Source organism: Esox lucius, chromosome 16 (assembly GCF_011004845.1).
Source record: "Esox lucius isolate fEsoLuc1 chromosome 16, fEsoLuc1.pri, whole genome shotgun sequence".
Classification (NCBI taxonomy): Eukaryota; Metazoa; Chordata; class Actinopteri; order Esociformes; family Esocidae; genus Esox; species Esox lucius.
In genome coordinates, this window is record NC_047584.1 from 16292038 (window position 1) to 16318839 (window position 26802).

Consider the following 26802-nt stretch of genomic DNA (forward strand, 5'->3'; position numbering starts at 1 on the left):
TTGACATTGGGTGTATTCATTCTGCCAAAGAAAATGTTTAATTTGCGAAACGTTTTCTTCAAAAGTTTATACTATTGGATTGCAATTTCAAAAAGGTCCCTCACTGTCAAACAGAACCAAATGGGGAGTGATCTACCTGAACTTGTCCAATAGAAACTCTAGTATGCGAAACGTTTCGCAACTAATGGTTTTCTTTGGCGGAATGAATACACCCCAGGGGTGCGATTGGTTCTCCTACTCTCAGAATGACAGCAATCAAGATGGCGGTGAGCAATAGAGAAAAGTGATGAGGACAGGACAACAAATAATACAAGACTCAATTTACAATTTATACCATTATTATTTGCAGTGTTCTGCGAAAACACTGAGAATTGTTCTGATTTGTGCGTAGGGAGCACAGAGCCTAGACTGCGCTTCTATTAAAGATTTATCTGGCTAGCTTGTTTGCAAGCTATATCATCATACGTTAGCTAGCTAACGATAGTTGCCATCTGCTGTCCGCGGAAGAGGCACATTGAAGCTGAAAAGCAATCAATGTAGCTATTTCAGCTGATTTCTTGCGTGATAGATTTTATTTAATTCGGTTAGTAGTTCTAACGCAAGGTCCGGACATTTACAGTACAGCATTACATTCTCCCCTGTTTTGGGCAAGCTAGCTCATTTTGCTAGTTTGATGTAACTACTAGCTAAGTGGTGTCAACTGAGTGAGAATTTGTGCTACCTTTTTTATTTGACGACATGGCTCACTCCCCGGTTCAGGGTGGCATTCCTGGGATGCAGGTAAGATTTTAAGATGTATGATTTAGTTAATTAGTTCCCTTAATTTCTTTGGAATATTTTAGAAAACTTGTTCGCTAAGCTTATGCGGTTCCAGTAGCACAGACTCAAGCCAAGGAAATAATGGGTATGCTCAATTACATTTCTATAATCACAACTTTATTCGTGCATTAGATAACTAAGTTAGCTAGCCATTTACCTAAACTATGAAAAGAAGAGGTTTGATCCCCTGCACTGAAAGAGGCCCACTGATAAGGCCAGTGTATTGAGCCATATGTTTGGTGAGCAGAAAGATGCAGCCAGATTTACATCCAGTGGTTCATTCTTTCTCTGCTAGTTTTATTGAACGGATGGCATATCTAATCATTTGTTTTTCAGTGTATGGTGTTTCTATAATAAAAAGAGGTATGGGCAAATTAATAGTGTGTAAATTAACTATAAGTTAGATGCATAGCTTTCCCTGGATTTTTTGCTTTTACCGAGGCAACGCATTTCGAGCTGGACTCAGTCGCTCAAACTAAACACCTTTTATTCCACAAGTAAGCAAAAGTATTGGATAAGCTAAATGTCAACATATTACCTACTAAATTCTGCTACTTTGAGTCAGTGGAAAGTAAATATTTCTTCTTTCTGCTTTTTCAGTGCAGACAGTCAACAAGAAAGCTTGATGAAGATTTATCAGGCAAAATAAAAAAACTAGGTCACTTGGTCATTCCCAGTTTCAACAATGGGCATATGACAGCGATTCTCAAGGGTTGCAGCCATCGTAGTTCTCCCTTCAGAGAATGAATGAAACCAGGTTTCACTACCACCCTGCTGTCCTCCCCTGAATTGTGGCATTCTGATTCATCCTGGGTCCGACTTGGACTAGGAAGAGCAGACCCAGGGGGTGATGTGTGGTGTATATGGGGCAGGTTGGAGGGGAGGGAGCCCTTAGGGTGTGGACTGATTACAGCGGACCACACAATTGGGCAGTGCAGCTGGGAGAGGATCAAAGGCATGCTTTTAGAGGGTGGTTTCAGGCAGCTTTAGCAGTCGTGATAAACCTGCTGACTGTGGAAACAGAAAGTGGGTTCCCAGCATGTGGAATCTCTAGTCACTGTGCTCGTGTTGTTTTTCCCATTGTGACCACTAAGGTCAGACTTAAATGGATGATTTTCACCTGGATGGTCACTCTTCTGTTATGACAGGATTTTGCTGTATTCTTCTTCACATTCCCATTCGGAGTCTCCTTGCTAAAGCCTCTCTCGGGAAGTCATGTCAAGTAATGAGTCCTCTGTTTATGGAACAGATTTATAACACTCTCTAAGGGTTCTTAGGGCAATAAGCTAGCTGTACAGGCATTGTTTGTCTGGTAAATTATGCAATAATTGTAGTGCAAGCAAATCCAGTTAGGTGTTCTCTCTCCTCAGAATGTCCCTTAATTGGCATAGGAATAGTGTCGGGATATAAAACCTTTATGGCTCTAGTGCATTTAAATGGACATTGTTTGCCCATAAGACTGAATGTATTGTCACTGGAAAATGTTCCTTTCATACTATTTTTGTCATGCAAATTATGGAATGGCATTATCCTGCAACAAAAGTGCTTCTGCTTTAGGTAGTTAATAGTTGCGGTGCAGGAAGTGAATTGGAATGCCATGCATCAAGTGCCTCATGCCCCCTTTTGTGGGCCATAGGGATAATGAGGGCCATTTGCTCCAAGTTGTTCCCTGTCTTATGGGGTTTGGGTTTGACCTCCTATACACTGTCTATTCATTTGAATTATACATTTTGTGCCATGCAAGAGATTTTCCTGCTATTCATCATATTTGAATGTTCTTGTTTGGTTGAGCTACTTAACAGTTTCCCATTTTACTGACCAAAGCACAGTACCAATGTAAAAGTATAGTCGATGGACTGATGTGGAAACACACAAGCACATTGAGGCAGGTGAGCCAAGAGCCACATTGGTGGAACGATTGCTTTGTTTGTCAACAAGGCAAAAGGAGTGGTGCTGTACAGCTATTTGTTGGTATTGCTGTTTGGGATTCATTCCTGCTTGACTTTTTCAGGGGTGTGAGCATAATGTTATTGGTTCCTGCTTTGGGACTGCAGACCTGTGCCCCCCTTAACACACACCAGATTACTCAGTATTATACCATTCCATGATGTTTGCCCAACAAACAAAGCCTGTACTAAATACGGTGTTAAACGTCTGACCGTACAGCTGACTAGGTGAGGGTTTGCAACACTTACAAAGCTTTTATGTAGCCTCCGCCTGTGTTCTCACAGAGCCATAAATACATAGCTTTAGGGCCTTAAATAACATTATTGTCTTGAAAGTACAAGCCACAAGTGTGCAACAGGCACTTTGCAACTAATAGTCAGCCCTATGTAGTGTTTGCTAACTCTTTTAGCTGTCTGTCAGGAGGGCTTGCCGTAGAATGGAGATAAAAGATGTCATAAATGAACATGACGGATCTAGGCTAACTAGAAAGTATCCTGCGCTCCTCTGCAGTGTCAGTGTTAATGCTAAGTGCTGTTTCGCTTTAATGCTAAGTGCTGTTTCACTTCTACAGCCTTTCCATTTGCTCTAATCGGCCTACCGCTTTGTAGCCTCCTATGAACCATCTTGATCTTGTGGGATTATGTTCAGCAAAACCGAATACTAGTTTGAGAGTTCATACGAGGCTAATATGGTTGCGCCATATGCATTTGATAGCATCTTATAACCCAGGTCTTACAAATGTTATTTATTTACTCAGAAAAACAAACAGGATGCTACCATAAAATTACAGTCCCCGTACGCTTAACCTGTTGATTGCACAGTCCTTTATCTGTGGTTGAATTGTGCCTGATCTGCGCTGTTCTTTCTCCAACCGTCTTGGTTTCTTCTCTGACAGAACTTTAAAGCTGATCCGGAGGAGCTGTTCACCAAGCTGGAGAGAATAGGGAAGGGCTCTTTTGGAGAGGTGTTCAAAGGCATTGACAATCGAACTCAGAAAGTAGTGGCCATTAAGATAATTGACCTTGAGGAGGCGGAGGATGAAATAGAAGACATCCAGCAGGAGATAACAGTGCTTAGCCAGTGTGACAGTCCCTTCGTAACCAAGTACTATGGATCATATCTGAAGGTAAGTTTCCCCAAAACCCATGTCCTCTCACAATGTGAGCAAACCACCCATTTTCATTATTTCATCAACAAATACTTGTTCTGTATTTTACCTGCGTTTGAGATGCTATGTTCTAATTAGGTGGCAGATTTGGTGCTATTTAGTGTTTGTCATGTTTAACAGTTGCAGGCAACCGAATGTGGGTCAATAAATCATTCACACTCGCAGTGAGGCAAGACATGAATTGTGGCTGAGCATTAGGCCTATGGCATGGATTGGCACTGGTGATGGCAAATGTTCCTCACATTGTCCTATATTACCTACAATGCAGCCTGCCATGCCAGAACAGGAACACTATGAAAGACCAAGAGGTGTTGACTTGAGGATCCTGTGCTGGCTTGATTGTGTGGGATTGCATCATTTCCTGGCCCTTGGCTGCTGTCAATGCTGAGATTGAAAAGAATCTGGAGTGTTAAAGGTGATTGGGCTTAAGTGGCTCTCACGGAACATATTGCGTATTAGTGGTTAAGGCCAGTGGGGAGAGTCCAAGTCGGAGACCGGCTCCAGTTCTTCGAAATGATGGATGAGGAGGAAGGCAGGCAGGCTAGTGTTGCGTGCCTGTCTTAACAGCGGGGCCAGGCAGGCAGCAGGTGCTTCTCTAGCCCTCGGAGGGCTGGATCGTACGGCTCAGACCCACCATCTGCTCTACGGGAGACTGGAAGCCTCTCAGCTCTTCAGGCTGCTCTGCACAGAAGCAGCCAGCCAACAACAGCCTGGCTTTGACTCTGTTCTGCCAGACAATTAGCCTGGAGCTAATACCAGGCCTTCCGAGGTCATGAAACCATAGGCTAGGCTACATACGTGCACAAAGGTGGGCGAGTCACTGAATTTAAAATGCTTAGTTCTATGACTTGAGGTCATCTTATACTCATTGTTTGAACACAATGGGTGGATTATGGTTTGACAGTCAAGGGCCATCTTGAGAGGGAATTAATCACAATTGCTCGCCCAGACCGTTATACAACTGGAACCAATAAAGATGACACATCAGTGAATTAACCAGGAATCGCTCTTTCGTCTGGATATTTCTGTGTAATTACTCATAGGCGTGGTCTATCTAAACAAGCACCTTCAGCAGGTTTACGTAGATGGTATGATGTGCAGACCGTGCTTTGTGGCTGCACTGACTCATCCACACCACACTCTGGCCTACGTGAAAACCCATCGACAAGGGGGTGTTCACATCTGCAGCAGCCGCTCAGGCAGAATTGCCTGGTGTTGGAGTCAACAGAGGTTGCCTTTTGGTTTTCGTATATATTATTCAGATATTTTTCCCTAGACCTCCAAACATGGGTGCAAGAGTTTTCAGCCGCCGAGTTAGTCATTTAGTGTTGTTCCGGGTCAATTGTTTCTGAGTACATAGAATACTGTACTGGGTATTTTAGATCCATATTGTTAGCTGTGCAAGTTTATGGCCTTGTCAAACTCATTTGCCTTTCCCCAGCTGTGTGTTGTGTGAAGATGAGGATTGCCCCGTTCGGCCACCAGCATCTGAGACACGTCCTGCTCCCCCCATAAGCTTGCTCATTTGTCTCTCTGAGACTACGAGGATGATGACGGAGGGGAAGGAATGTTCTCCCCTGTGCCCGTCTTAGAGTCATTACTTCTGCCCCACATACGGTTGTGTTATGGTTTCCATATGACATGCTCTGTCCGCTCCCATTCTGAGGAGAAGTGCTGCTTAGTGCAGCAGGCTGCTGTGTTCTCAACACAGACTACATATCACAAGCTTGGAGAGATTCAGGTCATGGAGACTGACTGCTTTCTTTATTATAAGGCTATAGAAAGACACTGAATGGTCTTTTTGTGTCTTAGTGTTTTGATGTGTCCTGCATAATGCAATACACTGGTGTTCCTACAACCTGGCGGCTGTATTTTTTTTGACCTGAGCCTGGTCTTCTTCACACAGTAACAGAACTACACCTTGACTCTGTGTTTTCACTTTCAAGTGTGATTCACAGAAAGAATCTTGTGTTCAAAATTTAACAAACCATTTGTTGTTAAATACATTCATTGGCATGGGATACCTTTTAAGAATGACCATTTAAAATAGTACCAACGGGTTTTTCTTGAAGCTGTGCTGATGAATTATCTGGTGACTGACATTCTACCCTGTCTCTCTGCTGTATATTTCACAGTAATGTCACTGGAAGCTGTTAGTCTTAGATGGTCTACTATTAAATTAGTTAGTGAAGTCAAGCAAAGTCAGCTTACTTGTTTTTTTTGTACCATTGGTGTTGTCACTAGTCAAATATTTGTTGGCTAGCTAGTTAATGATAAGGGCAATGTTAACGCATAAACATAGCAACTTGGGCAGGTATTGTAATGTGCTTAAAATGATTGCCCAGCAATTCACAGGATGCTGTTGGGTTTGATTGGACCTTAATGTCCATGAAGGCATGTCTTTATTATGCCTTGAACGAGTAATCTCTGTTGCAACTGACACTTTATTTTACAGTTGCTTAAGACACTTTCAGCTGAAGTAATTGCATGGCATCATAATCTGTTGGCTTGCTCCAATTTCTAATACTTGTTTTAGCCTAATTGAATTAGTTTGGGTTAGAGGAGAGAATCTGAAATATGAAGCTGTTGGTCCGGCAGCCTGAGAAGACTCCACAGTATGATGTAAAAGTAGACTTAGATGGTGTGATTTTTTTTTTAGACTAAAACTTGACAGTTACAATGATGCAGCCTGCCCTACTGTTATAATAAAATTCAATAAAAAAAAAAGTAATCTTGGTTTATTTTTCATGTGGGGGTGAAATGTCTCATGTAAAATATGTTTCCCACTGGGAAGGCTGGGAGCTTCTGTACTATACCGCACCAACATATAGATCCTGGATAACCGCAATACATTTAGAAATTACATGTCTGGGCCTCTACTGGTACAATTTATATACAGCCTTTATTCCTCATCTTTATCAAAGGGGCCAGTCAAGTGTCTTAATAGAGTCTTGGTTTTTATCAAACACCAAGTTTTGCTTTTTTCCTACGAAATACTGATTTTGGAGTTGATTTGTCCCACTATTTGGAAATGGGCAAATGTCTTATCATGCCCTCCCTCAAGTGTATCAGGTCTGCAGTGTTAGCGGAACAGTGCTGCAGGTAGCCTCAGGCCTCTACAAAAACTCAACACGAGGGGGATTCAGCAGTGCTTCATTTCCTCCAAAGTATTTTTTTGGATGCTCTGCATTATTAAACTGCACTTGGTACAGGCATCACTAGTCTATTATGGCCTCCTTCCTTAAGTGACCTAATTGTCCATTATCTTACTTCCCCCGATGCAGCCAGATGTGCTTTGCTGTGATTGGCTCTCCCAGGAAGGGGTTGCGGGGGGGCTCAGTTTAAGATGCATTTTTAATAAGTATGAAAATTGTTGAAATTATGATGGGTGAATGGAGAAGATTATTAGCATTAAATAAGAGATTCGCAGTGTCTTGAATTTGAGATGTAATTTAAATTTGTGTTTTAATCCAACGCTAAATCATAACTTTACAGGTTTTACTATATTAATGGAGTCACCATTTAATATTTAAAAAAAGATTCTCTCTTTGATTTCAGGATTCAAAATTATGGATTATTATGGAATATTTAGGAGGAGGATCAGCTCTGGATTTGGTATGTTTTGCTGTTATACATTTTATTTGCCTTAATGTAATGCATTTCAGTTAAGGTTCATTTAAACCCCTTTTTTTTTTTTCTTCAGTTGGAGCCAGGTGCCTTGGATGAAACCCAAATCGCCACGATTCTCCGAGAGATCCTAAAAGGGCTTGAATACCTGCATTCTGAAAAGAAAATCCACCGGGATATTAAATGTACTGTTTAGAGCAGCCTGTGGCCAATCTGGTGTAGTTTGAATTGCTAACGGTGTTATTTAACCTGCCACTATGGTAAATCTCCTAGTCTATTGTTCCCTCAGCCGCTAACGTGTTGCTATCGGAGCAAGGAGACGTGAAGCTGGCAGACTTCGGAGTGGCCGGGCAGTTAACAGACACCCAGATAAAGAGGAACACGTTTGTTGGAACTCCCTTCTGGATGGCACCTGAGGTCATAAAACAGTCTGCGTATGACTCAAAGGTCAGAAGCTCACTCTGTGTCAATGTTGCTATGACACTGTTCATAAGGTCATTGGTAACGTGTGGAATAACTGTCAGTGCCAACGTTGACTTCCATAGTTGTCCAATTATTGGTGTCTTCAAAGCCGGGACTTAATTCCATGGTGGTGCTGTGTTGAGTCCTGCAGTGAGAGCCTGAGCTCTGTGACTTGCTGTGATCCGTCTAGAGGCTGGTGCACAGCACAAGGGCAGAAATGTCACCAGACACATTAGGAACGGCCGCAACATGTATGAGTCACCATGCAGCAAACCAGAGACACCCTGGGTTGACAGTAGTTCTTTAAAAAGGATTTTACAGCCTCAGATTTTATAGCCCTAGTAATTCTGGCCTTGGGAATGGTGTTATGAGCTTATTTGTATATATAAAATGGCCTCCAAATGCTTTATCTTTGAAATAAAAATCTGCATTTAGGTCTGTGTTATTTATTAGATATTTTAACACAATGACAGTATCAGTTAACTTACATAACCGCCCATTTTATATTTCCTAGGATTTTTGAAGTGGGACTGATGTTTCTTTATGGTTGTTGTGTTGTAGGCGGATATCTGGTCACTCGGCATAACAGCCATAGAGTTAGCGAAAGGAGAGCCGCCCCACTCAGAGCTCCACCCTATGAAAGTCTTATTCCTCATCCCAAAGAACAACCCACCTACACTGGAAGGAAACTACTGCAAACCTCTCAAAGAATTCATAGAAGCCTGTTTGAACAAAGAGCCCAGCTTTGTAAGTGGAGTTTGGGGAGAAACTGAGCTTGCATTGCTCATTCAGCTAACTAATCTTTGTAGAAAGATAACCCTCTCTGTCAATTAGACAACTATGCAAATGATGAACACATCCAATATTTACACATATGCTCCCCAGAGGCCAACTGCCAAAGAGCTGCTGAAACACAAGTTAATCATCCGACACGCCAAAAAGACGTCCTACCTTTCAGAGCTGGTGGAGAAATACAAAAGGTGGAAGGCAGAGCAGTCTCGGGAGGAATCCAGCGAAGATGAGTCCGACTCGTATGTCATTCTCCATTGATCCCTTCATCTTGTCCTCTTGCCTGTGTCACTCAGCAGATGGGGGCCCCTCATCTCTCTGTTCAAACAGGAGTCGTTCACCAGATTGTGTTTTGGAACAGTTCACTGATATGTGCATGTACCAGAGTGTCCCCCTGGGAGGTTGTCTAAATATTCTCTCAACGTGTTTTCAGGGAGCAAGATGGCCAAGCGTCTGGAGGGAACAACTCTGGAAACGATGACTGGATCTTTAACACCATCAGGGAGAAGGACCCGAAAAAGTGCCAGAATGGAGCCGCCCAGCCTGACGAGCTGGACCGGAACAAGGTGACGGCTCCCTTATTGTTATGGGAATAACAACACTGCCAGCTGTAGTATGAAAGAAATGCATTTCACCTCAAATGCTACAAAGGCATAGTTGAACATTCATTCTCATGCTTTCTCCTTTTCGTATGCATCATAGTCTAACCAAACTGAGGTGCTTGGGGATGTGGTTTCTGGGTGTTATGTTGTGTGTTCAGAACAGTGAACTTCACTGTACAGCTTGTTGCTGCTAATTTCCTGAGCCAACAGTATAGAATGTTTGATTGTATTAATTGTTTTTCAGATGCAAGACAGTCCAAAGAGACCTTTGTCACAGAGCTGGTCCAATATCATTTTGCCTTTGTTTACTGAGGTAAGAATTTATTTGTGCTAATTTTACCATTGTGTCTTTTGACATCCTGCGATGCGTCTGTTTCTGTATAACGTTCAGCTAAAGGTATAACAGTGTCTAATTAAAGTTAACAGAACTTAATTCTGTTAACTCCTACTCAAATCATGACTTGTTCTATTCTGCTAGTATTCGTGTCCAATCAAAAGAAATTGGCTGTATTTCAAGGTAATTAAAAAGGCAATGGAGCTATGTCATACACCTGAGGTGGATTAGTTGGCCAATCAGCAGCAGTAAGAAGGATGATCTGTCCAGTAAGCGGTTTACCCATAAATATGTTTTCGACTGTGATCTGACTGTCAGGATGTTTTGCCTGCCATACTGAGAGATGCAGTGCATGCTGGGGCTTGTGTTGTGCTCTAAAGAACTGTGCTTGATTGATCAACTTAAAACATAGCTGAATGAATATCTGGAAGAACACTGCACAACTCGGGGACAATACCGTGATCAGCGTGTTTGGAAGGAGCCTACGGTGATGGTCAACAACTTCCTGTGCAATTTGCCTAATTGCCCTGTTCTGTTTTGGCCAAACGAGCAAAAGCTTAAACATTTTCTGGATCTTTCCATTTGGCCGACTAAAGATCTCCTCAGCCACTCTGAATTGTATTTATGACTGGTTTACACCTAGACCATTCCAACACAGACAAGCTGCTGTTAATATACATGTATTTAGTCATTATAGCACATTTCCTGGAAATCTCGAAATATCTGTCTGACACTTAAGTTATTCAGACTCATCTTTATCTTGAACTTACTGACGATACAATTACACACTTGTAATATGATTACCAGGAAACTGTCTCTCCTTCCCTTCAGTTAAAAGATAAGCAGGTTGAGGCAACTAATGGCAAGCCAGAGGCTTTGGATGAGCTAAGGGAAGCTATTTTGCTCGCAGAAAAGTCGTATCCTGGCATATCTGACTCCCTGGTGTCAGAACTAGTGCAGAGACTACAGAGGTAATGGCAATATCCTCATTATGTCTGTCTTTTTAATGTGCCTATTAATACATTTTATTTTATTTACAAAGTTCCGTTGTAGTCCCATCATCATCTCTCAATCCCAAGTTAAATCTACTCAATTTTCATTTGTGTTTTGTTCCTCCTGCAGGTTTTCTCTACCCAGGGCCGCATCATCTTCCCAGTGAGGCCTGTTGTGTCCCTCCCCCCTCCCTACATCCTCCCAGTGAGGCCTGCTGTGTCCCTCCCCCCTCCCTACATCCTCCCAGTGAGGCCTGCTGTGTCCCTCCCCCCTCCCTACATCCTCCCAGTGAGGCCTGCTGTGTCCCTCCCCCCTCCCTACATCCTCCCAGTGAGGCCTGTTGTGTCCCTCCCCCCTCCCTACATCCTCCCAGTGAGGCCTGCTGTGTCCCTCCCCCCTCCCTGCATCCTCCCAGTGAGGCCTGCTGTGTCCCTCCCCCCTCCCTGCATCCTCCCAGTGAGGCCTGCGGTGTCCCACCCCCCTCCCTGCATCCTCCCAGTGAGGCCTGCGGTGTCCCACCCCCCTCCCTGCATCCTCCCAGTGAGGCCTGCGGTGTCCCACCCCCCTCCCTGCATCCTCCCAGTGAGGCCTGCGGTGTCCCACCCCCCTCCCTGCATCCTCCCAGTGAGGCCTGCGGTGTCCCACCCCCCTCCCTACATCCTCCCAGTGAGGCCTGCGGTGTCCCACCCCCCTCCCTGCATCCTCCCAGTGAGGCCTGCGGTGTCCCACCCCCCTCACTACATCCTCCCAGTGAGGCCTGTGGTGTCTGTCATCCAAAGCCAACATGAAGTCTCCCAGGAAGTCCTCCATCAGTCACTAGCCTGAAACAGAACCACAACCCAGTTTATTTCTACTTGTCCACGTTAACAATGTATTTTTGGGGGCCGTCGGTGGTCTGCTGACACCTTGACTTCTACTTGCTGTAGAAGACATCTTAGTCTCAATACCTCCAACATGAATGCAGTATTTCCTTTTTTGGAGGTGGGGGTGCATTGAAGCAATGGTCTTAAATGGCCATTGATTCAAAAGGTTGGTGTGGCTTATGAAAGGTCTACTATACACAGCCTTTCAGGGAGTATCTAACTTTCTTAAGTGTGTGTGTGTGTGTGTGTGTGTGTGTGTGTGTTTCTGTAAGTGAGTATAACTCCCTTGATATCCTGTGAAATGTGCGGTGGAGATTGAAGCATTCTTTTGAAAACTCAGGTATCCTGCTTTTAGTAGATGGGGTCCTCTGGGAGATGGAGAGAGCTCTTGGGTAGCTGTACAAACGTGTAAATAGGCAAATTTTTACAGATATTGAGAGATGGAGTGTACGCAAAGGAATCACTGTGTACAATGGCCAAATGCTTCTATAGATATATTCTGTTAGAAAAGATAATATTTAAAGAGAGACATAAATGGCCATAATTGAGATTGCCTTGCCTTTATTACTTTTTCTTTTGTATTTCTCATGTCTTGGATTTCCTCATGTTTTCAAGGACATTCATCCATTCAATGCCCACTACCTGTTTTTATGTTAATTGATATGTTGTTACTTTAAATGCTCTTTGACCTTAAATTTCACACTCCATTTTATTGCTGTTATTGTAATGCATTGGAGACCATAGTGTTCCAGATGGACCACGCGTAACCCTCTCCAGTCCACACACTGGATTCTATGTTCCCAGCCCATCTTCATGACACCACATGGTTTCAAGATGAAGATGACATTTGGATTGTTGTCACTCTGTTTTTCTGCTGTGTTTTAGATGAGTGCTTTAGTTCTGCTGACCATTTACCCTTCTCCTTTTATTTTGTACATAGCATTAGTTCTGCTACTTCATCGTTAACAGACACAAGTCTTCCTGGGAACTGCAGTGGTACAGTCTATTCCCTCTGTACCAACAGCTTGAATTGCACTTAGAAAATAAATGCCTTTTATCGTAGACAAAGTAGCCATAAGACAGTAGCATGATAATTATTATATAGGTGTGTGTCATGCTACCTGAGACCGTCACCTGAAGCAGCACCGCTTGGAGAACAGTATAACAAGGATAATCTCCTGCAAGTCTCCAGTAACAGTAGGTTTAGTCGATTGCAGTCGAAGTGCATTTAAAAACAATCTTCACAGTATATGCTATAAAGTATATGCTTATAGACCTAAAAAGTAGCAGAAAGCCAGCCGCTATGAGAAAATTATACTATACTTCACTGCTGCCACTAAACTTGGTGTAGTTTCAAACGAATGTGCATGAAAAACATCTGTGAACTGACCCACAGAGTATGTGTTGTAGCATACTACAGGACTATAACATGATGTCCTCGACCTTGAGTGTTGAAATCAGCCTTACCATCTTTGTCGAGAACGGGGAGTCTCAGCTTTAAAAAAAATTTGACCCAAGTGTTTTGACATTTTTGGTCAGTCAATTTTTTCAATTTTTGTAATTGGTTAATATCCTGCAGCTAAACATGTATGCAGCAATAATGTTTCAAAATAAATAAATCATAAGTGGTGAACTTTTAATCCCATGCTATTTAATTAATGGACAAATGAACGTGTTTGTGAGCTTTAAAAAAAAAAAAAAGTCTGGTGAGTTTTAGCTGCATATTATTATTATTATTATTATTTATTTTTTTTACGTTGTATCAGATACTATAGCTTCATCAAGCACACTAGTTTGTGTTCAGTGGGTCTCTTAGGGAATTTCAACAGCTACTGGGAACTTTAAATGAGCTGTATACACAACAATTTGAGATATTTTGTGTTTAACTGAGGTTTTTCTCCACAGAGTTTTAGAGGTTTAAGAGTTGGAATCATGCTCGTTTAGTAGTGCAAGTTCATCCCGCATTCATGTGTAGCTAAGTTGTAAGTAGCCTTTTTAAATGAAAAAATATCCCTTTTAGAATAAAATCTATCCTCTGGGGCTATTATCTACCAGGATTTTGTATATTGGAGAGTATTGAAGGCATATAAATGTATTAGAATAGAAAAGCAATTCCCACTAAATTTGGTGATTTGTCTGTTCTATGTGTTCATTCTTAACTGATGGACAAAATACAGGTAAATAACTAATGAAAAAGTGGCCCCTAAGGTCAAAGCAGGATATGTAGGAAGGCACTACACTGCATGTTATATATAAATAACGTTCTTCATTTTGTAATTTAATTATTAAGAAAAACATTCCCATGTTAATGTTCTCCAACTGGTTGCTATGTCTCAAATCCCGTGTTAATACCCTATTGTGAACAGTTTTCTCTGTTTCCATCTATCTCCATTTATCACTTGAAAATATGTGAGCCCATATATTTTTTGGTTTTGTAATTTGCACCTTGTGGAGACTGTCCCGTTTATTCTTTATCTGTGTTGCACTTTGTAAGCTTTTCTTCAGGATTCGGGAAACAAAATAATGGTACTTGAGGCCATCATATTTCTGTTGTTATTTCATACATGATTACTACTGTACCCTGAGCATTGGCAATAAACCAGCCAAGTCATCAGGACACATTTCTCAGCACAGGTATATTGTATGAAACCAGAATATTTTTGTAACTACAGCAGTATTATAGAAGTAAAAATATGTTTCTCCTATGTTTATTACTGATAGGATACTTATCACATAAAATTGAGATTTCATTTTCTGTAATATTGCTGACAATTTGTAGTCCTGTATATAATCCGGGCTTACATAAAAATGAAAAATAAAAATGTAATGCAAAATAATGGGATGTGTCTTTGTATGGAGCAATGTTGTTTTACCGGCAGATCGTTTTATGAATGTAATACCTGCTTATATTGAAAAACTAAGTTATGGACCAAAGTACTGAAAATTCTATATTTTTGACTAAGTGTAAAAAGAAAATTCAATACAATTGTATTTTTTGAAATTGGTTACTATATTTCATGTAACCTTTCAAAAAAGTGTAATAACTCACCATATTTTAATAATAAAATGTTTATAAAATGCTTATTTAATTGTGCTCATCACATCTTATTTTCCAAACTCCCATTTAAGAATGACCGATGCCACTGTGTTCTTGGGACCTTCAATGCTGTAGAAAGGTTTCTATACCAGATCTGTTTGACACAGTCCTGTCTTGGTTCTCTATGGAGAATTTCTTTGATGGCATGGCTTGTTTTTTGCTGACATGCACTGTCAACTCTGTAGACAGGTGTGTGCCTTTCCAAGTCCTGTCCAGTGAATTGAATTCACAAAGGTGTTCCAATCAAGTTGTAAGAACATCTCAAGCATGATCAATGCAAGGTGGATGCACCTGAACACTTTCAAATGCAAAGGGTCTGAATATATTCTGAATGCACATATCAAAATACAACTGCTATTCCAGACAAAGTTGGATCTACCAAATAGTAATATGAATGGGGTGAAAACTTATGTAATACATACTCTTAAAGGATGTTTAGGCTGGGACAAAGCGAACTGAGAGCACCCTAGGCTAGGCCACTCAGAGGTTGGTTTAGCTTGCTTGAAAGTTCACTAGATTGTGGAAATATTTGTTCTGACACTAGAGAGGGAAATAAGTCTGGGTATATACACTCACCCAAAGGATTATTAGGAAGACCTGTTCAATTTCTCATTAATGCAATTATCTAATCAACCAATCACATGGCAGTTGCTTCAACGCATTTAGGGGTGTGGTCCTGGTCAAGACAATCTCCTGAACTCCAAACTGAATGTCAGAATGGGAAAGAAAGGTGATTTAAACAATTTTGAGCGTGGCATGGTTGTTGGTGCCAGAAGGGCCGGTCTGAGTATTTCACAATCTGCTCAGTTACTGGGATTTTCACACACAACCATTTCTAGGGTTTACAAAGAATGGTGTTAAAAGGGAAAAACATCCAGTATGTGGCAGTCCTGTGGGCGAAAATGCCTTGTTGATGCTAGAGGTCAGAGGAGAATGGGCTGACTTATTCAAGCTGATAGAAGAGCAACTTTGACTGAAATAACCACCCGTTACAACCGAGGTATGCAGCAAAGCATTTGTGAAGCCACAACACGCACAACCTTGAGGCGGATGGGCTACAACAGCAGAAGACCCCACCGGGTACCACTCATCTCCACTACAAATAGGAAAAAGAGGCTACAATTAGGTTGGTCATCATTTCACAGGCTGGTCTGATGAGTCTCGATTTCTGTTGAGACATTCAGATGGTAGAGTCAGAATTTGGCGTAAACAGAATGAGAACATGGATCCATCATGCCTTGTTACCACTGTGCAGGCTGGTGGTGGTGGTGTAATGGTGTGGGGGATGTTTTCTTGGCACAGTTTAGGCCCCTTAGTGCCAATTGAGCATCGTTTAAATGCCACGGCCTACCTGAGCATTGTTTCTGACCATGTCCATCCCTTTATGACCACCATGTACTCATCCTCTAATGGCTACTTCCAGCAGGATAATGCACCATGTCACAAAGCTCAAATCATTTCAAATTGGTTTCTTGAACATGACAATGAGTTCACTGTACTGAAATGGCCCCCACAGTCACCAGATCTCAACCCAATAGAGCATCTTTGGGATGTGGTGGAACGGAAGCTTTGTGCCCTGGATGTGCATCCCACAAATCTCCATCAACTGCAAGATGCTATCCTATCAATATGGGCCAACATTTCTAAAGAATGCTTTCAGCACCTTGTTCAATCAATGCCACATAGAATTAAGGCAGTTCTGAAGGTGAAAGGGGGTCAAACACAGTATTAGTATGGTGTTCCTAATAATCCTTTAGGTGAGTGTATGCTATAATAGGCACTGTTCCAGCATAGTCAAAATTTGAGGCTATCTCCATGTTGAAGTAGTCCATTTCAATATATTGTTAATCAGCTGATCTCAACTGATGTCACTGTCATCAGAATGGATCAGCAAATTTCACTAGAAAAGTTCCACCAATTAATCTGGGTGTCCCACCCTTTTGACTACATTGAAGTGTCACAATCTTTTTTTTCAAATAACCACATTAGGCTGCTGATTGTTCACGTAAGCACGGTGCATTTTATCACTTCCTTGTGTGGTAACTTCAGAGATGTTAGCTTCCTTGACAGGGTGAGGGACATAAAGGCCCAGGAGATAGTTTAGTCATTAAAGACATGCCTTTGTGACTTGCAGAGGCATGTTATTATTGTATTGTCAGAATTGTGCACTTTAAAAAATAAATGCTGAAACAATGTCAGCGAATACCTCACAGCAAGTTTTATTTATACATCCAAAAACAAAAGATCAAATTTTATCACACTATATACAGATATTACATACAGTGTTTATACACATATTACATCATTTGTACACAAGAAAAATATACATAAAAATGTAAACCTTTGTATACAAAAAAATACCTTAGACAAATTAAACAAGGACCAATAACAAAAGGTGACTAGATTATTATTAGCTCATCCTATCATCTTTAAAAACAGTAATACAGTACATTCAATGAATATAGGAATTTGTCAGCCATCTCTCTGATTTCAAGCAGTTACAAGTGCCTACAGAGCCCTGTTGAGTCTTTTCAATATGGTTGGTGGGGAAACTAACTGCACTGCAATGTTTCTAATCTCATGCTTTGTGAATACAGCAGTATCACCTTGCTTGCACAAATTCAAGAAAACATTCCAGCCCACCCAACACTTAGGGGCTGTACATCTAGGAATGACAATGCTGTGGTCAAGCAAAAGAAAATGAAACTTGAAGTCTGCTCTGGCATTTTCCAATTACTATGTTTTCTTTGGAACTGGGAGAATGAACAGGGCCTTCTCGCAGTTGGAATTTGGACCTGCTCAGGTCTTAACAATGTGCGTGCAGTTAGTGACAGCTGTTAGTTTTCAGTATCCTGAAAGAAAATCAGTTGAGAAGGTATGCTGTGTTCCAAATCCAAACTGATTACAGGTGCTTTTATGTATATCCCCATTACTTGCAAAGAATAAAATGGTAAGAATGGTAAGCAATGCTATATTTGAATTTACTGCTAGTAGGAGCAATCCAGTAATTATGATTGGGAAATGTGGCTTTGCACTCAGATGTAAGGTATCTCCATGCAATCCAATCTTTCAGTAGCAACTGCTTGTCTGAGTTTAATAGCTATCAAAAATACCATCTTACATCAATTTAGAAAAGTGTTTACCAAAATGACAAAGTGTGAACACAAAACATTGATCATTCCACTTTGAAGGGACACAACAACAGTTTTGATAGCCATTAAAAGAAGAGAAATGTTTTCCACAAAACAGTTTCCGTCGAGCACTTTGCAAATGACAAGATTCTTTTTATATATATTTTTTAAACTTCATTTTCAATCCATTGCCACTCATTAACTCACCAATAAACCCCAATGTAGAGATGTCTACCCTATAAATATAGGAAAAACCTAATTGTCTGAGTATCTTTTCGTTCCTTATAGAAAAATAAAATAAAATTGGTACTCATGGTTTACTGCTGAAATAACTTATTAAAACCAGATAGGCAAGAGTCTGGTAGATTCCATCCTCATTCCCTAACCAAACAGTTAACATAGTTAACATAGAGACCCATGCTTCTTTGACCTTAATAGTCACCTGATAAGAAGTTCTGATTACAACAGACAGTGCTATACCTCAGAAATGCTCATTGCACCAGTTTACACCAATGAAGTCACACTACCACACAAACAGTCAGCTAACAGAAGGTAAAACAAGGGGGCCATCATTTCACATCCATATACCCATCCACTGGATCCATACACACTGCTTGATCAGATGACTTTCTCCTGGTCCTCACTAAGTTATGATATTGAAGATAGATTCCACCCCCCACTCCCCCCACCAGGTTCCTGAAGTACACATTGTGTTTCTCTCACAGGAGGGAGGGGCCACATGCATTCGTGTCCCTTTAATGGCCTTGGTACGATCCAGCCTAGAGCATGGAGAAAAGAGGACACTGAAGCTCCTGGATTTGACCATTACTCATGCAATAAGGACTGACGCTTCCCTCTCTCAATTTGTGACTCCTCGTTATGACCCATGAGAAGCCTCCTGACCTCTTCACTGGTCTGCTACAAATAGTCAAGATCTCTACTCGTCAGACAAACAGTTTAGCCTTAATTTAGGACAAATGGTTGGACACGGATAGTCGTACAGGCTCAAACATATTTCTGGTCCACGTCGGTTTGGAATACATAGTGAAGGTACATTAAGTGGAGACCAATACAATACATTACAATACTGTGACAAGAAAGTATGTCAATGTGTTTATTGCTTAAAGTAACACGATTTAGCCTACCTTCAACTGTCTAATAGGCCACCCATAACAAGTCCCACAACCAATAGTGAGGACGAAATATCTTTTACGTTTCTGAGTAAACCCATAAGAGCGAATATATACAATATAAAAACAGCTGATTAAAAGTGGTTTGGCGAAATTCTGTGTCTTAAGTTGTGGAGGACAGGACTACTTCATGATACAATTTTACAGAGAAATGTCCTCTGCTGCTTCATAATGGGTCACACTCACATAAAAAGATCTACCCTAGAATCTCTTTCAAAAGGTGAATGGAACAGTGTACGAGGAACAGATGAACCGATGCAATGATCATAGCAAAGCAGGATATAGTTGATGGCTGTAAGACAAGACTAAACTGGCAATACAAAAAAACAGACCACTGATTGAGGCTTTGTCACTGAATTCTCTAGCACTGTTGCTCTCACTAAGATGGGGAATCTCACTTTCCTCTAACACTCCTCCTCCACATCAGACCGTGTTTCTACTGGGCCGCCTCCCTCCACACAAACTCTGTCCAACACTTCCCCCTGCTGGCGAATTCCTGGCGCTGCATTCACATCAAACTACTGGACCCTAGCATACCCTTTCAGTCGGCCAACGGGCTACATCCTCACCAACTCATTACACAGTTAAGGAATATCTGAGGTTGTGCAAATTCTGATAGAATAGTGCACCATTACCACATTGCACACTTGAGCAGATGGAAGTAGGTTGAAAGTGAATGGACAGCGTGGAGTCCCCGGTTTGACCTGCAGTCCTTGTACTGTGCACAACGTTCTCTCAGTTACTGTGTGGAAAGGGCGGCGTCGCACTGTTGGCACTTGCAGCGGTGGCACTCGCAATGGAGAAGCCAGTAGGAGGCGCTGTGGAGCTGTGACTGGGCTGCACGTCCTTGGGGATGCCACTGTGTGAGGCCAGCTGGTGGCCGAAGGCAGCGCTGAACTGAGGGAGCTGCTGCTTGGGCTGGGTGGAGGTCAGTAGGTCGGGGGGCGAGGGGGCGGGGGGAGCAGTCGAGCCCGTCAGGCCACTCTGGGGCATTGCTGAGAGGGCAGCCATGGGCTGCAGAGTGACAGAGTGGGTGGTGGAGCATGGGGGAGTGGACAGAGAGGTGGATATGAGGTGGCCCTCTGGTCCCATCAGGTTGCCGAACTGGGCAGGATCCGTGAGGGGCAGGGGGAGGTTGTTCCAGGAGGAGCGTGGCGGGCCCGGTACCCCGCTGAGAGGTACCTCCAGTAAGAGGCGGGAGTCAGTCTGAAAGGAGGCGGTGTGGGGGGAGGACATGTGGTCACTGTAGGGGGATGGCACATGCTCACTACTGTAATGGCTGCCTTGTGGAGACGAGGTGGGCGCCTCGGGCTTGGCCAGGAGGTGGGGAGGGTGTGTCCGGGGAAACGTCCGCTCCGACAGGGGGCTATGTGCAACAGCGGGGGCGGAGGTGAGGCTAGGCCCCGAGGGAGGGGGCAGACCCTGGGCGGGGGGCTGCTGAGGTGACGCCACAGGGGAGAAGTGACCCCCGGTAGAGTGCAGCAGGTTGTCCTCCAGCTCCAGGCTGGAGAAGTTCTCTGGGGGGATGCGGCCGTTGAGCAGGTCCCCCATCCCCCCTGACTGAACACCGGGCCCGGGGAACACTGCCGCCATGGCCCGATGATCCACCCCGTCAGCCTGCGCCAGGTCCGCCATGGAGGTCAGGCACACCAGGGAGTCTGGGTAGGAGCCCATTAGCCCTGCCTGTAGCGCCCGAACCAGTTCCTCAGCCTCCTCTGTGGTGGGAAGCAGCTCCCCATTCTTACCTGAGGATAGAGACATCTGTTACCCACATGCCCTGGGACCATCAACCATCCTCTTTAATTGAAGGACACTTGATTGTGTATGTAGTTGAGCCTTCAGTTCTTTCAACGAAAAAAAAATAAAAAAGATTCACAGGACACCTGTTCAAACAACATTGCTCTTTAAAAAAAGGCTGACATAAGCACACGTTTGTGAGAGAAAAAAGTCTAAAAACTGAAAAGGAAAAATTATGGAAAATAATGAAAATTAATGAATCGGCGCTGGAGTGGTGAAATCCATTCTGGGCATATACATCAGGCGTACCTTCAAATAAGTCAAAGTCCTGTAGGTCGTCCGGGAGCCTGGGCAACACGTCTGAAAAGTCCTCCTGATTCAGCTCCAGGTCGTTTGGAATGTCTGCCATGTCATTGATGTCATCGGGGAGCTCATCGGTGCTCAGTTCAGGCGTGGAGGGGCTCCTGCCACAGAGGAAACAACGACATTATCAACCACGACATTATCAACCACGACATTATCAACCACGACATTATCAACCACGACATTATCAACCACGACATTATCAACCACGACATTATCAACCATGACATTATCAGCAGAGGTCGGCACAAAGAAGTACGTAACAACATGTTGACAATAAAGTTGAGTGAGGAAAAGAGACAGGCTGGGACAGACCTGACGCTGGCCTGGGGGGGTATGGACAGGCCCGAGGAGGATGGCATTCCCAAGTTCCCCTGGGGCAGCGCCGGTGGGATGGGCTTCTGGGGTCGCCATGGCCCTCTCCTCCTCTTCTTCTTGTGTTTCTTGGTGAGTGCCGGAGGTTTGGTCTTCTTACGTGGCTTCCTCTGCTGCTGTTGCTGGTGCTGCACTCTTCTGTTACCGTCACCACGCAGGAAGTTGTCCTACAGGGAAATAGACATTTTGTAAGTACAGCATTACAAAGCAGATACTGACCCATCACCACAACAGCGGAGTATTAGCATTCCCAATGTACTGAGTGAGTGGCCGGGCTACACAAATCTCCCTGCTGCAGCTGAACACTACGCAGCCCCAACAGGTGTTGGTTCCTCTTCCACAAAGCGTCTGGATATTACCTTCTAAACATGACAATTTGACCCAGAAATTGAAGGGTTCTGTCTGACTCGTCCTAAACATGCAGCCCACACTTTGGCAAAGCAATTTGTTTCTATGCGTCATTCTCTTTGATACTGATCGGTTGAAGACAATCTAATCACTGACGTCGGTTTTGCACAACAAGTCATAACTGCCTCCGACTGAAACACGTCATGGACTAAAGTTTTCAGGTAACTTACAGAGAGGGAACTCACCATTTTTTTGGCATGCTCTTCACAGAGCGGTGTCTGATGCGTGATGTCAAACACAGGGATGGAACACTGCTGTCCATCGGCGAATTTGGCTGTGCAACTGGAGAAGAGCTGCTGGGAGCGATTCAACAGAATGTCTGCCAAGGAACTGTGAAGGAAGCACTCCAAGAAAAGACAGAGGAACACGCTCAACAACCAGGTCTTAAAGACAGCATCCATACCGAGTCGCTTAGCTACGCTCGATTACGGCATGCCTTGAAGCTCCACTCCCTAATAAATGATAGCGTGTTCCCAACCGCTACGTGGGCCATCGAGAAAGTCGTCGAAAAGGATACGCTGGAAGCAGTGTCGGGTGAAGGGCAGAGCTTGGCTGCTGCAGGCCTGGCCCTTGGTGCTTCCAGTGCAGATTCCAGTCTGTATTTCCTGCTGCCTCGGGGCACTGAGGAGAGACAGACCCACGCTTAGGAAACGACCGCCACACTCACTCGGCCCTTTGCAACATCACTATCATCGCCGGGGTTATGACTTCCTCCTGACCGTGCGACTGGGAAATATAATCACGCGTAATCTAGGCTCCAGGGGAGACGTATGACACCAAATGAATACGACTGTCATTCATGACTTTACATTTCTTATTGACAGATGCCGGTACAGGAGTCAACCAGGTTAATCCGGCTTATAGGCAGATGGAGTACTGTTAAGTGCGGGTACCTTGACGAGGTCTGGGACACGGTGTGCAGCTCCTGGATCAGCTGGCCAGCGCAGTCTGGGTCTTTACTGGCGGCGTGCAGCAGGGCTTTGCGGAAGGCATAGCGGTATCTCTTCTGGCGCATGGTTGCCCTTTCCTGCCTGCACAAGTGCTTGTATTTTTCCTGAAGGTACGAGCACAGCCGAGCGAGCCGCGTTCTCCGCGAGCTGCCTGCCTCGCCCTCTGAACTGTAGGGCCAAATCAAACAGGTCAGAAACCTATCCGGTGGCACACCGGGGCCATCACGCACGTATCGCTCCAGCACTGAATCCAACCCACAACTCTGTCAAAACACTCTCTCCCCACTGCCCCCACCCCCAAAAGAAGGTGATAAGAAGCAACTCACTGTTCCTGCAGACGTCCCTCCTGTAGGCTCCAAGTGTTGTGATAGGGTGGAATTCTCTCTGCCTCCACCTCATCATCCTCTGAACTGTCTTCAGACCAGTCCAACCCTGTACCAAGACACCCAGTTAGTACGGCTGCTCTAGACTCCCCCTAGTACACAAAGCTTACACGCTACTAAGAAATCAGACAAAGCAGGGTAGACAGTAGGGAGAAGATGTACCGAGATGTGGGAAGAGGTCTCCGTGCTCCTGATGTCTCTGAGCGACAAGCTGCACCAGATGCTGTAATCTGGCCAGGCAGACAGGTGGAGGCAGAAAGACAGCCGGGCGCATGGCCACCGCATGCCGGTGAGCGCTGTCCCAGGTACCGGGCGGCAGGGGTGTGGCGGTGAATGGAGCTTTCCTGCTGAAGGGAGGACAGGTGGATTGCGCCGGACTGGGAGCCGTGTTGGGGGGCAACCCAGGAGGCAGAAAGGCTGGAGACTGAGGTGGAGCAGGCTTGCATAATAAACCCTGCTGCTGTCCTGGGAGGACAAACGAGGGCACGGCTGAGTGCTGGAGGAGAGCGCTCTGCTGCTGACGGGGAAGGTGGGGATGGAGGGGCGAGGACGGGTGCACGCGGGGCACAGGAGAGGGTCTAAAGTGCTCTGGAGGAGGTTGGAGGTCGGTGTCCTGATGGTGGTGCTGTAGTTTCTGACTAAGCACCAGCCGACTGTGTATCTTCTTCCTGACAGTGGAGCCCTTCTGAGGAGGACCCTCTTCTCCGTCTGTGTCCTCCTCGTAGAAGGCAAAAGGGTCCAGGTGCTCCCCGTCCGGGAGGGGTATCAGACGGGTACAGGGTGGGGAGGGTGGCAGCTCGTCCAAGCCGTTGGCAGCCTTCAGCGCCAGTGAGGGAACAGTTATGTTAAGAGCCACCGATTCCAAGTGAGGTCTTGAGCGCATGTCATCCAGCGCATCATGCTTCTTCTTCCGCTCCTTCTTGGGGATAAACCCAAGGACTTGGAGGTGGCTGTTACAGTATCTGGCGAACCAACAAACATCTTAAAAAAGCTGTCCACAACAATGACCTCAGCACTGAGAATTTCTTTCTATTGTAACTCACCTGCGGTCCTCAGACTTGGGGATGGGGTTGGTGCATCGTTGGCTGTTGTACTTGGCCACATATTCACATTGCTTGAAGGGGGCAGTTTTATCCTCCAGGACGTGACGGATACAAAAGGCATAGCCATTAAGTCTGCGCTGCTTGCAGAGCTTTGGGCTGTATGAGCACAATGGCTTATTGTCCACCTCAGAGAAGTGTATGTGTTTGCCCTCATACATCACGTGACTCTTGTTCTTGAGAACATCAGCTGATGGGGAGGAAGAAGCCAGGGAAAACCGTGAGTCTTACATCACGCACAGTAAATCACAGAGACTGCCCTGAATATGCAAACAAGACAAAAACAGAAACACTGAGGATACAGAGAAATAAACATTTACAACACTTCTAAGCCTATGGTTTGGTTGTTGCTAGCAACATTCCCAGGTACAATTAATTTACACGCACACATTTCCAAAACATTAGGATTATGTTCTAAGAAATTAAAGACTTGAGATACATCTCTTAACTTCAAGTTTTAAGACCGAATGACAGGGAAATTTGGTTTGAGACACAGCAGGTGTAGAAATCTCTGTATGTTTCCCCATACCTGTGGCTACTGTACACTAAATGAATGTGCATGAGCATGCATTCTGACTTCAGTTGACAGTTACATCCAAGAACTGGACGTGGACACTACTGTATTGTCACAATATAATTTCCTCGACATAAGTGTCGTTTGTTATTTACCTACTTAACGTTAGAGAACGTTGAATTACATTTGGTAGGAGGAAGTGCATAGCTAACTTACATTCATGCAAGCAAACGTGTACACTTCTTGTGCATTTAAAAAATATATATATATATAAAGCTAAATTAGCACGTTTTGCTAGGTTACGAGTTAGTTAGCTAGTTACGTAGCTAGCTAATCATTTGCTACCCAACGCACATATTAGCTAGACATATTAGCTAATAGCTATCAAAACAAACGGCTATCTAATGTTAGCCTATGTAGCTATTTATGTACCTACCTAGCTCATGTTAAATAGCAACCTAGTCAGGTGATGATAGCTAGCTAGTTTACACTGCTAACCAACTATTTATATTATGGGAATGTTGAACACATTAACAAACATAACCACAATGTATGTTAAATTGCAACAGTAGTTTGCTGTCTTGTGATATAGGTTGTTAGCTAGAGAGCATATATTAGCTTGTTAACTAACGTTACGTTAGCTAGCTAGCTACGCTAAAAACACAAACACAGCGTTCCAGTAGCCAGGAAACGGAAACATCAATACACATTATAATATTTCTGTGAAATACGAAGACCTATTCACAATCATCTGACATGTATTACAAAATAGTTTGAAATGTGAAATATCTTTACATTTTATATAGTTAGAGAATCAAACATAGCCTAATTTGTGGCCAATAGCAAACAAAGGCAAGGAGAGGCACTAAGGCCCGTTCAAAAAGGCCTTCAAAACAAATATTGCACGCAAGTCACCTGGTCATTTTCTGGTTAGTCAATGTATACATTTACGTGATCAACAAAGCGTTTGTAAAATCCGCATATTATAAAGCGTGTCGTTAGTTATCATTATCATGTGTTGTGTGATACAGATTATCAAACGTCACAAACAAACATTTAACATGAAACGATAAGGCCTATCAGACCTAGTAATCCTCGGGCCTCAAGTGTCAAAGACGTTTGACTAGTCATGCGCCACAACCGGGCTCTCAAAAAATCGAAGTCGAGGCTGAGAAGTGGCTTCGCTTACCTTCAATTGGTATAGGCTGTGTAAGGTATTCGCTCCAGATACACAGTAGAAGTGCCTATTAGAACCAGCTCACCTATTCGTGCATCGATATTCGATATTTTAGGATACTAATAATGCTCTTATTCGAATACAATATCATTGAAAATGCTGATGCATTTAAATGTAGATTATCCACAGCAAATATTAGCAGTTGGGAGCTGCTGAGGATTTTAGTTCAGTCCACAGCAGACTCCTCACAGCACCACTACAGGCACTGCGGGGACATGACAACAGTCCACTGTACAACAACAACCTCTCTACCATATTGGAAATTCAACTTTGTATTTGCTACAGCAGTGAAGAAATACAATTTTATGTCTAGTCGAATGCATACATGTTATGCTGATTAAGGAGACGTGTAGTTATGGTTACATATTTTGAAATAAGTTACATTTCCCTACTCATTTCATCCTTACAGCATCTTAAATTCCTATCTGGCTATGGCTGATATCATCACATCATTCTTTATGAGTTCTCTCCTCTCTACTCCCGCTGCAACACTGTTGCCCAATGCTGATGCAGCATGTGCCCATCACCTAAAGACCCTAATCATCCCCATGCAAGTTACATTTTCTTGACTTAATGATTTGCAATACAATTACCAGCATAATTTGACCATATACATTAATGGCTGTGTAATAAAGAACTTAATTATCAAATAATTTTTAAAAGTTAAAAAATACAAACATTAATAACAATTAATAGATCAAAAGTATATATAT

At 43.4% G+C, this 26802-nt stretch overlaps 2 protein-coding genes across 3 annotated transcripts; one reads left to right on the forward strand and one right to left on the reverse strand.

Moving 5' to 3' along the window:
- Positions 1-227: 227 nt before the first annotated feature.
- stk24a (serine/threonine kinase 24a (STE20 homolog, yeast)) lies at positions 228-14530 on the forward strand. Its single transcript, XM_010894922.5, has 11 exons — positions 228-780; positions 3662-3892; positions 7493-7549; positions 7638-7746; positions 7851-8008; positions 8585-8770; positions 8909-9054; positions 9246-9378; positions 9659-9727; positions 10580-10719; positions 10871-14530. The coding sequence occupies exons 1-11, from the start codon at positions 739-741 to the stop codon at positions 10905-10907; spliced, it is 1308 nt and encodes a 435-aa protein (XP_010893224.1). The 5' UTR covers positions 228-738; the 3' UTR covers positions 10908-14530.
- A 2366-nt stretch (positions 14531-16896) lies between these two features.
- LOC105024758 (INO80 complex subunit D) lies at positions 16897-26745 on the reverse strand. Of its 2 annotated transcripts, none has more exons than XM_010894923.4 (10): positions 26042-26745; positions 24282-24528; positions 23401-24200; positions 23182-23287; positions 22799-23023; positions 22423-22526; positions 22091-22224; positions 21438-21664; positions 21069-21223; positions 16897-20767 (listed from the first exon to the last, which is right to left on the reverse strand). In XM_010894923.4, the coding sequence occupies exons 2-10, from the start codon at positions 24497-24499 to the stop codon at positions 19758-19760; spliced, it is 2979 nt and encodes a 992-aa protein (XP_010893225.2). In that variant the 5' UTR covers positions 24500-24528; positions 26042-26745; the 3' UTR covers positions 16897-19757. The 2 variants fall into 2 exon arrangements, with proteins under 2 accessions (XP_010893225.2, XP_010893226.2); XM_010894924.4 differs by having other exon boundaries at positions 24282-24598.
- Between the last annotated feature and the right edge of the window lie 57 nt (positions 26746-26802).

What these genes read in the sequence shown, in the direction of transcription:
- LOC105024758 (XM_010894923.4), bottom strand. Translation starts at nt 24,499, where the DNA reads ATGTATGAGGGCAAACACATACACTTCTCTGAGGTGGACAATAAGCCA. An exon ending in CCCAAGTCTGAGGACCGCAG is followed by an intron (nt 24,201 to 24,281) that starts GTGAGTTACAAT and finishes TTGGTTCGCCAG; the next exon opens with ATACTGTAACAGCCACCTCC. An exon ending in GGACTTTGACTTATTTGAAG is followed by an intron (nt 20,768 to 21,068) that starts GTACGCCTGATG and finishes CTCTATCCTCAG; the next exon opens with GTAAGAATGGGGAGCTGCTT.
- stk24a (XM_010894922.5), top strand. Translation starts at nt 739, where the DNA reads ATGGCTCACTCCCCGGTTCAGGGTGGCATTCCTGGGATGCAG. An exon ending in TGAACAAAGAGCCCAGCTTT is followed by an intron (nt 8,771 to 8,908) that starts GTAAGTGGAGTT and finishes TATGCTCCCCAG; the next exon opens with AGGCCAACTGCCAAAGAGCT. An exon ending in CTAGTGCAGAGACTACAGAG is followed by an intron (nt 10,720 to 10,870) that starts GTAATGGCAATA and finishes TTCCTCCTGCAG; the next exon opens with GTTTTCTCTACCCAGGGCCG.